A 14,905-nucleotide genomic window follows, 5' to 3' on the forward strand; every position below is an offset into this window, starting at 1 on the left:
TTCACCATGTTGACCAGGCTGGTCTCTAACTCTTGACCTCGTGATCCTCCTGCCTTTGCCTCCCAAAATGCTGGGATTACAGGTGTGACACACCGCACGGCGCGAGAAATATATTTTCATACTTTTTTGTGTGTGTGGAGAACCGGGTCTTGCTATGTTGCCCAGGCAGGTCTCGAACTCTTGGGCTCAAGAGATCCTCCAGCCTCTGCCTCCGTAAGAGCTGGGATTCCGCCGCCGGCTATTTTCGTATGTTTTGCATGTTTCAAGTTCACAGTGTAGATTGTATCAGCCTAATCCAATCACTTTATGCAATTGGGATAGAAGAAAGGCTTTTACAAAGTCAAAAGGAGAAATCCTGGAACTATGGGCTCTTTTAAAGTATTAGATACTAAAGAACAAAAGCAGCCAAATAGCCGGGAGCAGTGGCTCACGCCTATAATCCCAACTCTGAAGGAGGCCGAGGCGGGAGGGTCGCTTGAGGCCAGGAGTTCAAGACCAGCCTGGGCAACAAAGCGAGATGGCGGCTCTACTCCCAGCTTCTGGGGAGGCTGAGGCAGGAGGATCCCTTGAGCCCAGGAGGTCGAGGCCACCACGAGCTATGATCGCGCCACTGCATTCCAGGCTGGGCAACAGAGCAAGACCCTGTCTCAAAAAAAAAAACCCAAAGGATCTAGTGCTGTTCCTACAGAGACACGTTGGCCATAGGCTGAGGTGGGCAATAACCACCAAATACCGCATGGTGACTGACGCCCTGCGGCCCATTTGGAGTCCTCAAATCTGACTGCCCTGTTACAGATGAGTCCGAGACTCAAAAACTGTCTCGAGTGTAAGGTGTCCCGCGAGTTTAGTGGCTGGGAGGCTGAGGGGTGGACAGGGCGGCTAGCGACGTGGGGCAGCCTGGCCGTCGCTGCGGGCGACCTAACGGGAGGAAGATCTCACAGCCAGCAGGAGCGTCCCAGGATGAAGGCCTCGGGACAAAAGCAGTTCCGTAGACGCCCCAAGGCTGGGCGTCGAGTGACTGCGGGCGGAGGTCACCAGCGGCCGCTCCCCGGAAGCCACCCACGGACCGCACGCGCCCCCGCACGCGGAGGGGGCCGGGGCTCCACGGGCGAGCGGCGACCCTGCCTCCCGAAGAGGACGCGGCCTGCCCTGCGCGCCTCAGCCCGGGGTGCCGGCGTCTGGGCCCGCACCGCCAAGTCTCTCTCCGGAGGGGAAGGGATGGTCGAGTTTACCCCATGTCCCTTCCTTGGACCGCTCCCTCAAGAGCGACCCGGGACACCACGCCCGTGGCTCAGCCTCCCCCGCCCCGCGCTGCCCTCTCCTCAGGGCCGGGCAGCAGGCTCCCGAGCGCCCACAACCCCGGGCTGCGGCCCGGCCCACAACCGTCACCTCAGGCGCCTCAGGCGCTCAGCATTGCTGGGCGGGGCAAGGGCACCACCGGGAGCATGCGCAGAGCGCCCGTTTCACTCATCGCGCAAGCGCACACACCTACCCCGCCCCCACGCTGCGTGCCTTTCCTGTGTTCCGCCACGCCCGCCATGGCGGCGGCCCTGGCCGGCTCTGGCCCCGCCCCTCGGTGACGCGCTGCGAGTCACCTGACGAGGCTGCAGGCTGAGAAGACACAAGGGAAGTAGCTATCGCCAGAGTCAGATTCTCCGCCGCAGCCGCCGCCGCCCCCAGGAGCCGCCGGGACCCTCGCGTCGTCGCCGCCGCCGCCCAGATCCCCGCACCATGCCGTCGGAGAAGACTTTCAAGCAGCGCCGCACCTTCGGTGAGTGTCGCCGCGAGGGCGCCGGGTGCGGCGGGTCCGGGGTCCGAGCTGTGGAGGGCGGCAGGGCCTGGGACGCCGTGAGGGGCCGGGGCCGAGCCGGGAGGCCGAGCGGGGCCGGCGGGGCCGAGGGACGCGGGGCCCGGGGCACTGTGAGGGACCCAGGCCGGGGCCGAGCCAGGAGGGCCAGGGGCTGGTCTGGGCCGTGGCGGCCTGCGGACCCCTCGGAGGCCTAGGAGGAGGCAGCCCGCGGCGGGCGGGCGGGGACCGGTGCGCTCGGGGCCCCCGGGCCTGCTGAATCACCCGGCGCCCTCCGCGGCGGGCTCCCTGCCGCACCCCGGCCACCGCCGCCCCCTCGAGCGTGCTGCCGGGCGAGGGTCGCGCTTCTGGGGCCCAAGGGCCCCCGGGGCCACGCTGGGCAGTTCGGCTCTGAAGCCGGGCTGCGCCGGGACCCGGCGCGTCACCTTCAGGGCTAGTTTTCCCGTCGAGGGAGCCCGCCCGGCTGCGAGTGCCCCTTACAGACCCCAGAGCCTCCGTCGAGAGCGGGGGAACGTGCTGCGCCCCCGGCCCCGCCGCGCCCGGGACGGCCCACGGCGGTGTTGACAGTTGTGTGTGTAGCCCGGGAGCTGGGGTGGGAGACTTCTCTTGGGTTTGCGTTTCCGTTCTCACCTTGACACCAGGAATACATCCCTTTTCCGCCAGTTCAGACTGGAAACCCAACTGAGGTGTCCTGGCATTTGGTTAAACGTGCAGGTGTCACCATCACAGTATTTACTCCACGCAGATGATGCGAAGTGATTCTTTCCCTTTTGAGCCAGAGAACGCAGCAGATCCGGATATCTGTTTTTGCCTAAGCTCCAGGCACCGGTTTGGTAGGGAGGCACCGCGTTCGTCCCAGCGGACGGCGAATGTCTGCCGCCATCCTCGTCGGGAGCCCACACAGTGGTGCTGTTTGTCTGCTTTTGCCTCGTTTCCCGGAGTCTAGAAAGAGCTTAGCGTTTATTTGAGTTTGGATATAGTTTTGCACGTCTCATTATTGACCGTTATTTTATTTCTTGTGCCTGAGAAACTTCAGTAAATGAAAATGGGCCTTGGCTTGCCAAGCGTATCTTTTCCAACAGCCTCTTGAGGCAGTCCGTTGGTTAGCAAGACTTAGACGTGCCTTTTTTGTTAGAAGTTTTCTTGTTAGTGACCTTAATGAACTCTTACTAGTGTCTAGGCTTATTGAGCCCTGAGAGCAGCATTTAAGGCAGATTTTCTTTCTTTCTTTTGTTTTTGAGACAGGGTCTCGCTCCGTCACCTGGGTTGGAGTGCAGTGGTGCAGTCACAGCCCCCTGCAGCCTCGACCTCCCGGGCTAAAGCGATCCATCGGCCCACCTCAGATCTGGCTTTTGTTTTCACCAGTGAAAAGTTTTAACTGGGAACATTTGTGTAGGAGAGATGCCTTTTTTCTCATAACAGAAACTATAGTTATTTTCTTTTTTGCTTATAGTACTTTTGGGTTATTCTGGAAAAATCTCTGCGAAGAGTAGGTAGTAACGGTAGGAAATGTGAGATTAACACATCCGAACAAGGAATTTCCTGGAACCTAAAAGTGGCCCTGAGGGTAGACCAGCAATAATGCCCCATTTTTCTTCCCGTCGATGTATGTATCTTATATACTCTGTATTTTCAGGGTTTTTCCCTTGGCTCACCTTTATTTTGTCCCCTCCCCTTTAAATGTCTCTTTAATAGTCACTTTGTAGAAACGTCTTAAGTATCTTTTAACAGCTGTTACCTTTCCTTGCTTCTGATTTTGGTAATTAAAAAATCTTTCTAGTTCATGAATATTTTGGTAATTTTGATCGTGATTACTGACAGTTTTCAGACATGTGTAGCACAGTAAGTGAGGGAAATGAATCCTTGGAGAGAACCTCTTTATGGAGTCTAAGATTAGCCCCATTAGCTTGAGTGGTGCCTTCTCTTTCCGAGTGAGTGAGTTTAAGGTTAAAACTGAGTATAGCTCTCCTGATAAACTCTACCAGGATTGAGAGGGTTCTCAAAGTTGAAATGGATTTTAAGACTCACTGAAAAGAACCCCTTCCTTTTGTAGCTAAAGAAACTGGGTGGGGCCTGGCGATGAAGATCATGGTCCACCTAGTGGCAGAGTCTGGACTGGTACCTTTAACCTGGCCTGAATTCTTCCAGTTTCCAGTAGGTAGCCATCATTTCCAGTATATTAAGTGGACCAAGACTGTGTGAGTCAGGACACATAGTGTGTCCTGGGAGATGTATTGGAAAACTGGAATAAACTTAAAAAATTAAAATTGTGTGGGGCATGGTGGCTCACACCTGTAATCCCAGCACTTTGGGAGGCCAAGGCAGGATCGCTTGAGTTCGGGAGTTCAAGACCAGCCTGGGCAACATAGTGAGACCGCATCTCTACCAAAAAAAAAAAAAAAAACAGACATAGAGTTGTTGTTGCTGTGTGGCCCAGGCTGGTCTTGAACTCCTGGCCTCAAGTGATCATCCTGCCTTGGCTTCCCAAAGCCCTGGGATTACAGGTGTGAGCCACCATGCCTGGCCTGGGGAGGGGGAATGCTTCAGTTCCTCTCTGAGAAGTAAATCCTGGAAAATATGTGTAACTGAAATTGTACTTAAAATGACTGAAGATATCTCAAAACAACTTTGCAAATAACGTGTTCATTAAAATAGGAAACCTTAGGCTCCTACCCTTTATTTTAACGTTTGTAAAGGCTTCTAAGGATTCTTTTTTGTTTTAGAAGAAAGGAATATGGGGAAGGAGATTAGATTTTGGTGTGCATCTGGAGCAATCATTCAGTTGTTGATTAACTATCTTCTATGTAAAGCCTAAGCCCTGGGGGAACACAGTTTGGCCTCGAGCTGGGTCCTTGACTGCCAGGGGGACAGTCTGTTGAGAAAGACAAATAAAAACAGATCATTACAGCATTAGGAAACTAAGGAAGTAAAAGACTTGCCCTCTTCTGTGCCATTGACTGTGCTGTTCATAATGCTTCTGTTGAATATACTGTTAGCCTCTAAAACAGCTGTCTCCTGAAGAATGAGTGGAGCTCAGTGCGTACTGTGTACAGCCAGTTCCTCCAGGCTCAGCACTGGGTTTTCGTTGCTGCTGGACAGGCTGCTAAGATGCTCCTATGGGAGACTTGGGTGCTATTCTTTACAGCTTAAGGAAGTAACTTGTCTTTATACTTCACACCTTTCATGAAAATAATCATTTTGGTCTTTTTAGGTCGTATTTTGGGAATAAATCAGGGTAAAGATAACTTTAAACACTATAGTGTCTGACTTTGAAACTTCATAGAGCCTTTATGTTTTTTCCTTCTTTCCTTTTTTTTTTTTTTTTTTTTTTTGAGACAGGGTCTCACGCTGTTGTCACTCAGGATGGAGTGCAGTGTCATGATCTCAGCTCACTGCAACCTCCGCCTCCTGAGTTAAAGTGATTCTCCTGCCTTAGCCTCCTGAGTAGCTGGGATTACAGGCATCCACCACCATGCCCAGCTAACTTTTGTATTTTTAGTAAAGACGGTTTCACCATGTTGGCCAGGATGGTCTTGAACTCCTGACCTCAGGTGATCCACCCGCCTCAGCCTCCCAAAGTGCTGGGATTACCGGCGTGTGCCACCACGCCTGGCCGGAAAGATTTTTTTAATATAAGAAACTAGGTTTGGCTGGATCACAAGGCCAGGAGATCAAGACCATCCTGGCTAACATGATGAAACCCCGTCTCTACTAAAAATACAAAAAATTAGCCAGGCATGGCGGTGGGCGCCTGTAGCCCCAGCTACTGGGGAGGCTGAGGCAGGAGAATGGTGTGAACCTGGGAGACGGAGCTTGCAGTGAGCCAAGATTGTGCCACTGCAATCCAGCCTGGGTGACAGAGGGAGACTCCCGTCTCAAAAAAAAAAAAAAAAAATCTTTCCCCTCTGTCTGAACGTTTCTACTTTTAGATTTATTAGGATAAGCTTTTAAATGTGAAACATTCCAGGATATATGAAAGAGGTATCATTTATTTGCTGGAGTGAATTAAATCGTGATTTTCCCTATACACTGAAATAATCTACACAGACACAATGGAGGTTTTTATTGTGAAGAGGGTCTGGGGTAGGACAGGCATAGGAAGAGGTCTCATAGATAGGAGGAGTGATGATGAGGGGTCACTGAGAACCTCGCTGGGAAGTAGAGAAGGAGTCAAAGGATAAGAGCCACTAGGTTAATTTTACTATTAACAATATCTAAATTTATCTTTTTTATTTTTTATTATTTTGAGACAGTCTTGCTCTGTCACCCAGACTAGAGTACAGTGGCATAATAGTGGCTCACTGCAACCTCTGCCTCCCGGGTTCAAGCGATTCCCCTGCCTCAGCCCCCCGAGTAGCTGGGATTACAAGCATCTGCCACCGCACCCAGCTAATTTTTATATTTTTAGTAGAGTTGGGGTATCACCATCGTGGCCAGGCTGGTCTCGAACTGCTGACCTTGTGATCCACCCGCCTTGGCCTCCCAAAGTACTGGGATTACAGGCATGAGCCACTGCACCCGGCCACTAAATTTATCATTATTTGCATATTTATTCAATAGGAATATGCACTGGTAGAAATCCATGAGTTTGCAATCTTTGTGGCAAAGATGTTTATATTTAGTAATGTATCTTAGAAGCTGATTTTAAAATTTTGGATGGGGAGACAGAAGTCGAACTTATGGCAGTACTTGAAAATAGGAATTTTAGAAGTTTTTATAAAGAGTGATACTAAAATTGGGCCAGGCGCGGTGGCTCACGTGTGTAATCCCAGCACTTTGGGAGGCCAAGGCAGGTGGATCATGAGGCCAGGAGATCGAGACCATCCTGGCTATGGATGAAAACCATAGCCCGTGTCTACTAAAAATACAAAAAAATTAGCCAGGCGTGGTAGCGGGCGCCTGTAGTCCCGGCTACTCGGGAGGCTGACGCAGGAGAATGGTGTGAACCCGGGAGGCGGAGCTTGCAGTGAGCGGCGATTGCACCACTGCACTGCAGCCTGGGCAACAGAGTGAAACTCCATCTCAAAAAAAAAAAAGTGATACTAAAATTTTTTTTAATGCGAATGAGATTGGCAATGATGTTAGAGTAACGTCATCTTTATGTAGGTCACACTATCTTTTTTCTGTCTCAAGAAGTTCATGACATTGATTATTTATTTGCCCTTACCATGAGAATCAATCCTACCATAGTAAATCAAGGTGATTTTGCTCATTTTTTTTTTTAGAGGTTTTAAATAATGCCATCTAAGTCATATGTTCACATATTGCCTTTTTTTTTAATACATGTATTGCTTTGTAAATGACTTCTCTCCAACTATATTTGTGGGTTTTTGAGAACTGAACTTGGCTTGCTTTTTTTCCTGTATTGCCCATAGTCTAGTACAGCTGTTGAACTTTGAATCAGTAAGTCGTTCTGTTAAAAGGGAGAATAGATGTTTTTAGAAATATATTCAACAGTAGACTTTGTGTCTTAAGCTGTGATTTCTCTTAGGTACTGAAGAAAACTAAAACTCAAGAGTATTTTTTTTTCTTTCCATATTCCGTTCTTTTTTGTTTTTTTGAGACAGAATCTTGCTCTGTTGCCCAGGCTGGAGTGCAGTGGCGCAATCTCTGCTCACCGCAACCTCCGTGTCCCAGGTTCAGGTGATTCTCCTGCCTCAGCCTCCCGAGTAGCTGGGATTACAGGCATGTGCCATCACGCCCGGCTAATTTTTGTATTTTTAGTAGAGATGGGACGGGGTTTCACCATGTTGGCCAGACTGGTCTCGAACTCCTGACCTCAAGTGATCTGCCCACCTCGGCCTCCCAAAGTGCTGGGATTACAGGCATGAACCACTGTGCCCAGCCTCATATTCCATTCTCTTGAGCGGTTTTTCTCTTAGGCACCATATCATTAAAAAGCTGGAAGTGATAAGAGAAAATTGCATTTCCTGGTTTATAAGGGATATAATGGATTCCATTTTCAACTATGGAAAATTAACAAAAATTGAAGTTAATATTATAGGTAGTAGTGGTCTTTGGAGGAAGGATTGGGACTCATGCAGTGGATCTACCTTGTATATCTGTCCACAAACTTGGGCTCCCAGTTCCTTGAAATTAGTTGTCCCATATTCCTGGTCTGTGTCCTTATCACCTGATGTAGAGCCATGTATGTTATGTTGCCTTTGGCCTTAGATACAAACCTTTATCGGATGTGAAGTGTTCATGTTTTGTGTCTTTAAGTTCCAGGAGAGATGTCTTCACCGTTCTGCTGCGCCACAGCTCACAGCTGAGCTTGGGTGTAGGACCAGCAGCAGTGCTGGAAAGAAGCTGGCCCTTCATAATGCTTCTATCTCTTCATTTCATTGCAGAACAAAGAGTAGAAGATGTCCGACTTATTCGAGAGCAGCATCCAACCAAAATCCCGGTAGGTAGTCTCAGGCCTCGGTTTCAGTCACGAATGTACACAGAGGAGAGCACTGCATAAGTGCATCCACTTGACAGGGTTTTTATAGGAATCACCAGACAGCCAAACCCTGGATGTCAGCTTCACAACCTAGAAGGAGGTATCCTTTTTTTTAAGAGACAGGGTCTCACTCTGTTTCCCAGGCTGGAGTGCAGTGGTGCAATCATAGCTCACTGCAGTCTCAACCACTTTGTGCTCAAGCAGTCCTCCCTCCTCAGCCTTCTGAGTATCTGAGACTAGAGGCGAACGCCACCGTACCTGGCTAATTTTTTAAGTTTTTTTGTAGAGACAGGGTCTTGCTGTGTTACCCAGGCTGATCTCAAACTCCTAGGCTCAAATAATCCTCCACCTTGATCTCTCAAAGTGTTGGGATTATAGGCATGAGCCAGTGGCTGGCCTCAGGATCCAAGATTTCTGTACTGCCTCTAATTTCTGCTACCACTTAAACTCAGGCAGGTGGAGCCTACACACTGATATTTCCTTGTGGATCTCACACTTCTGAACATGCCTGCCAGGTAAAGCTCTCAAACTTACCAGGGAAGGTGATGACAGCTTGACTCAGCCTTACACAGAACCCTATGTAGGTCTCACACAATGGAACAATGTACAAATAAGCATTTTTCTTTCCCAAAGAAGCATGTAAAGATTTCCCATTCCTGCCACTCAACTTCTCTTTGTTGTGATAGGGTAGAAGAATTACTGTATATAGAGAAGATGTCTGCAGCGCTCAGTAAACACAGACGCTAATGAGACTCAGAGGCTCATCTGTGGTCAGATATTATAGCAGCTTAGAATTAAAAAACAAAATATTTTGCTCCATGGAAAGGAAGTATGGTGAGGAGCTGATGGATTATTTATTTATTTATGAGACGGAGTCTCGCTCTGTCGCCCAGACTGGAGTGTAGTGGTGCAATCTCGGCTCACTGCAAGCTCCGCTTCCTGGGTTCACGCCATTCTCCTGCCTCAGCCTCCTGAGTAGCTGGGAGTACAGGCACGTGCCGCCACACCCAGCTAATTTTTGTATTTTTAGTAGAGATGGGGTTTCACCATGTTGGCCAGGATGGTCTTGATCTCTTGACCTCATGATCCACCCGCCTCGGCCTCCCAAAGTGCTGGGATTACAGGTGTGAGTCATCACGCCGGCCTGATAGATTTATTTAAATTAATAATATGAAACTATATTTGTTCCCTGTGTAGTTCAAATATATATAATTTTTTTTTTAAGGCGGAGTCTCGCTCTGTCACCCAGGCTGGAGTGCAGTGGCGCAATCTCGGCTCACTGCAAGCTCCGCCTCCTGGGTTCACACCATTCTCCTGCCTCAGCCTCCCAAGTAGCTGGGACTACAGGCACCCGCCACCATGCCCAGCTAGTTTGTTTTTTTTTTTTTTTTGCATTTTTCTAGCAGAGACGGGGTTTCACCATGTTAGCCAGGATGGTCTCGATCTTCTGACCTTGTGATCCGCCCGCCTCAGCCTCTCAAAGTGCTGAGATTACAGGCATGAGCTACCGCACCCAGCCTCAAATACTTGTATTTTTAACCTCATTTAAAGAAGTATTTTCTCAAAATGAAAGTACCAGGTCATTATGCACAAAACTTTGTCTGTAGAACCATCTAATAATGGACTCTACTCACCTTGTCAAATATAATTTTTTCATGTCAAATAGTCTCCAGTGGGGAAAAACATTGAGCATATTACTATAATTAGGAACTTACACATTTATTAAAACACATGCATTTACTTTATTTATCTATTTATTTATTTTAATGGATGAGAGGTTTTTATGTTGCCCAGCTTGGCCTCGAACGCATAGTCTTGCCTCCGTATGTGCCAGGACAACCATTCAGAGCCACCGCGGCTCCCGAAACACATGCATTTACTTTCATTAGAACTTAAGCCATGTCTCAGGATATGGTAGTTTTGGAATTGAGAATTTCAGATGTTTTGTGCTTGAAGCTAGCTCCCAGCCTCTCTGCTTCGGTAAGGCTTGGTCTTTTTCTGACTAGATATGTATTTTTCATTGTTCCAAAATTGAAACACAAAGGATACATAGCAAAGTATTTTCCCCCACTTCCTACCTGGTGGCAGTCATATCGTATCTCGTGTACCGTATGTTGTAAGGGGTAGATGTCTAAGCTAGCAAATGATCACTCTTCACAGGAGAGCTACGAGGAAACTAATGAATGTGCTTTTTCAAAGCCCATTTTGGCTTGTGCTAGTTAGAATGTAGGAGGCATTTTATCTATTTTTCATTGTTGATGACTATTTTACTTATTTGTTGATTGGAGACAGTCTAGCTCTATGCCCTAGGCTGGAGTGCAGTGGCGCAATCTCAGCTCACTGCAACCTCCGCCTCCCAGGTTCAAGTGATTCTCATGTCTCAGCATCCCAAGTAGCTGGGATTACAGACACCTGCCGCCACACCTGGATAATATTTGTATTTTTAGTAGAGACAGAGTTTCTCCATGTTCGTCAGGCTGGTCTCGAACTCCTGACCTCAGGTGATCTGCTTGCCTCACCCTTCCAAAGTGCTGGGATTACAGGCGTGTGCCACCATGCCTAGCCTGATGACTTCTTTTTTTTTCTGAGATGGAGCATCACTCTGTTTCCCAGGCTGGAGTGCAGTGGCACGATCTCGGGCTCACTGCAAGCTCCGCCTCCCGGGTTCATGCCTTTCTCCTGCCTTAGCCTCCCAAGTAGCTGGGATTATAGGTGCCCGCCACCATGCCCGGCTAATTTTTTTGTATTTTTATTAGAGACAGGGTTTCACCGCGTTAGCCAGAATAGTCTTGATCTACTGACCTCATGACCTGCCCGCCTTGGCCTCCCAAAGTGCTGGGATTACAGGCGTGAGCCACCGCGCCCGGCCCTGATGACTATTTTAAAATCACTTCTGGCTTCCTTTCCAGGTGATAATAGAACGATACAAGGGTGAGAAGCAGCTTCCTGTCCTGGATAAAACAAAGTTCCTTGTACCTGACCATGTCAACATGAGTGAGCTCATCAAGATAATTAGGTATTCAGCCACCTTTGTTTTATAATAAATTTCCTTTGAGTAACTTCTTGTTCTTTATGAAACTTACAGATAAATCTTTAGTTCTGGTTAAAATCTCCATAAAATCTTTTTCAGCTGAATTCAGTTCTGATTAAAACCATTTCAACTTAAAAGTATAAAATGTTTTTTTGAGGTTTTATATTTCTTACTTGCTAGACTTCAGATCCAGTTTATCATAACATCTAGTGTAGATGTTTCCTGTTGAAAATCAGTGTTACAAGTTATTAAGGTTTTGTACAGCAAAGCTAAAGAGAATGTAGACTCAGTGAGTGGCAAAAAATGGCACAGGCTTAGATCTTAGAATAGTTTGGAAACTGTATTTGAACTGCTCTCTCACATTAGACATTTTAACAGCTATTCAGACAGCATACTAAAGTCAGCCTAAAGTGTGATCTGTCAGTGATTATAGCTCATACCAGTATAACCAAAGGAAATGTCCTGTGCTTTTTGAGAAGTGTTGGATTCAAGAGCATTCAGAAAATTTTCATATTTTATTGATCAGATGGGTGATATTTTAACACATGCTTCATCCTTCTTGTATTGTTGTCAATATTTCTTCATGTTGTTTTCTTTCGATAGAAGGCGCTTACAGCTCAATGCTAATCAAGCCTTCTTCCTGTTGGTGAACGGCCACAGCATGGTCAGCGTCTCCACACCAATCTCAGAGGTGTATGAGAGTGAGAAGGATGAAGATGGATTCCTGTACATGGTCTATGCCTCCCAGGAGACGTTCGGGATGAAATTGTCAGTGTAAAACTAGAAAAATACATCTATTCTAGAATTTTTTAAACCCTTACCAAGGAAAAAAAAGGGATGTTACCAACTGAGATGGATCAGTTCATCTAATCACAGATCATCCAACAGTAGTGTTCCCACCTAGGAGTGTTAGGAAGTTGTGTTTGTGTTTCAAGCGGAAAACAGCTCCAAGTGAGCACGTTCAGCTTTGGAAACTATATTATTTAATGTAGGCTAGCTTGTTTTCAGATTTTAAAAATTTAAAAATAAAATACTTTGCATTCTAAGTTGCCAATAAAATACACCTTCAAGTTATTTTAATGCTCTTTTCTCACTAATAGGAACTTGCAATTCCAGGAGTAATTTAAAGGCTTTCAGAGAGACCCTGAGTCTTCTCTTCAGGTTCACAGAACCCGCCGCCTTTTCGGGTAGAAGTTTTCTACTCAGCTAGAGAGATCTCCCTAAGAGGATCTTTAGGCCTGAGTTGTGAAGCGTAACCCCCGCAAAATGCATTTGCCATCAGAGTTGGCACAAATGCAGGGTAAATGAGGTGTGTGTAAGAAAACGGCCCTGACTGCAAACTGCTGGAGGTCCCCAGCTCCTAACAGAACTACACCCAAAGTCCACACTCTTGCAGGGGTAGACATTTCTGGTTTGTTCTCTAGATAGTTACACACATAAAGACACCACTCAAAAGGAAACTTGAATAATTTATAATTTTGATCTAGTTTCTTAAAAGACCCTGGAGAAAGAGTGGCATTTCTTCTGTTTCAGGTTTTGAGTTCAAACTGGTGCCCGTGTTGTTACGGAAAGCAGCAGAGTACCAGTGTCATTCTGGAAGACAGTGGTAGAAACCACAAAATGGTGTAACTGAAAGCATTAACATTCAGACACACTCGCTTCTGCCTTCTGGCTTAAAGCTATGGATGATTCACGTTGTTTTTTAATGTTAAATGTATAACTCAATATTACTGAAAAGGTTCCCACATTTTGAGTAGTAGTAGTCACTGTTAGGTCAGCCAGCCATCAGAATTCTCCCACACTAAGTGCATGTCAGTTGTGGAGAAAACATAGCAAAAAGAGCCATACGCTCTTTACAGATACTAATGTCAAGAGTTCAACCGCCTCAGGTTCAACCTGTGATAAAAGACCAGTGCTTCCCACTACCTGCATGGGGCTCGCTTTTATAATTTTCTTGGGAGTATCACAGGAAAATCACAATTACACCACTTTAGACCCTATGTGTAGCAGGTCACAACTTACCCTTGTGTGTTTAGATGTATGGAATACCTGTATACATTAGTGAAAGCTGTTTACTGTAACGGGGAAAACCAGATTCTTTGCATCTGGGCCCTCTACCGATTGTTAAAGGAGTTCCTGTCACCTGCTCTCCCCCCAGTGCATGCGTCTGTCCACCTGGCTAACTTTTAATATGTGTATTTTTACATTATGTAAATTCTTAACTGGCCTGTCTCGTTTAGACTGTATACATCATATCTGACATTATTGTAACTACTGTGTGATCAGTAAGATTCCTATAAGAAATACTGCTTTTTAAAAAAAAAAAAGTAACATGCTGAGGGGTGACCGATATCCCATGTGAGTGGTCACTTTATTTATAGGATCTTTAAAACAAGTACATTTTTAATGAACTAAGTTGAATAAAGGCACAATTAAAAACTGTCATCAAAGCTCAGTTTAATGGGATCCGTTTTTGAGACTTGGATCCCACACTGTTTGTACTTTCCAAAGAAAAGCAGGTCCCTGTATTCCCAAGGAGGGGCATCCAGGCTGGTCCTCTCGTGCTGAGGGGGCACTCACATGGAGGAGCACCACCCTCTGAGGGCCTCTGCCTTGTCAAGGGCACCCTCCCCACCTTGGCCAAGGCCCTGCCACCAGGTCTAGCCTTTATAAAGCCAAGTCCTCTTGAGAACTCACGTGTCACGGGCTATAAGGATGGATGCAAATTGACTCACGTGTTTTGTGGGAATAAACACCCAACAACCTACTGCTGTAAACCAACCACCACAAGTATCAGGTGTGTGTGTGTGTGGTTAAGAAAGTGTACCCTTGGAGGACGTGGGGAGCTGCTGGCACCGTGTACAGATGCAGCACACACACACCAGACAAAAAGTGGCCAGCCTTCTCATCTAGGGAACTCTGAGCCCAGCTCCAGTTTAAGTAGGCACCTAAAAGTCTGTTGAAAAATACAAGAGTGACATGAGACAACTGAGACAACTGCCTTCCCAGGCCAGGTGCTCAACAGAAGCAGCTTGTCCCTTGTCCTGTCTTCAGAGCTCCCTGTGGGTGCTGTGTCCCCACTTACTTCCCTGACGTCACCAGAGCACATGCTCAGTATGTTGCCACCTCCCAAATCCAGAAGGGTGTGGTCTTAGATGCCATGGGAGTGATTCTGTATGTTGCCGAGTCGGTCACAGGCTGGTGTAGCAGCTGGTGGCTTTTGTCATTGTGTCACCCCCCTCTGCAGCAGGCCTGCTCCTTCCCTGGGAGTCACTTCTGGGTAGGGCCACATTCCCAAGGTATCTGAGATCCATTCATGCCAACTTTCATTTTTATGGAAACTCATGTTGAAACATCTAACCCCAAATCAGGAATTTACATCTTTGTTATTAGCAGGGACACTTTAAAAAAATAAAAAATACACGCCGGGTGCAGTGGCCCACACCTGTAATCTCAGCACTTTGAGAGGCCGAGGCAGGCGGATCACGAGGTCAGGGGATCGGGACAATCCTGGCTAACACGGTGAAACCCCGTCTCTACTAAAAAAATTTGAAAAATTTGCCAGGCGTGATGGTGGGTGCCTGTAGGCCCAGCTACTCGGAAGGCTGAGGCAGGAGAATGG

At 47.3% G+C, this 14,905-nt stretch overlaps 1 protein-coding gene across 2 annotated transcripts in view; it reads left to right on the top strand.

Annotated features, from left to right (window-relative positions):
- MAP1LC3B (microtubule associated protein 1 light chain 3 beta) overlaps window positions 1–13,728 on the top strand; it is a 371,166-nt gene extending 357,438 nt beyond the window's left edge. Inside the window, exons 2-5 of one of the 2 annotated variants that reach the window (XM_050773800.1) lie at window positions 1,643–1,771; window positions 8,158–8,213; window positions 11,162–11,268; window positions 11,887–13,728. In XM_050773800.1, the coding sequence (XP_050629757.1) occupies window positions 1,732–1,771; window positions 8,158–8,213; window positions 11,162–11,268; window positions 11,887–12,061 (378 nt within the window). In that variant the 5' untranslated portion in view covers window positions 1,643–1,731 and the 3' untranslated portion in view covers window positions 12,062–13,728. Of the gene's footprint in view, window positions 1–1,621; window positions 1,772–8,157; window positions 8,214–11,161; window positions 11,269–11,886 lie in introns of those variants that run through there. The other variant, XM_050773799.1, reaches the window with a different exon arrangement.
- The last annotated feature ends 1,177 nt before the right edge of the window (window positions 13,729–14,905 follow it).

Source organism: Macaca thibetana, chromosome 20, assembly GCF_024542745.1.
Source record: "Macaca thibetana thibetana isolate TM-01 chromosome 20, ASM2454274v1, whole genome shotgun sequence".
NCBI classification, from domain to species: domain Eukaryota; kingdom Metazoa; phylum Chordata; class Mammalia; order Primates; family Cercopithecidae; genus Macaca; species Macaca thibetana.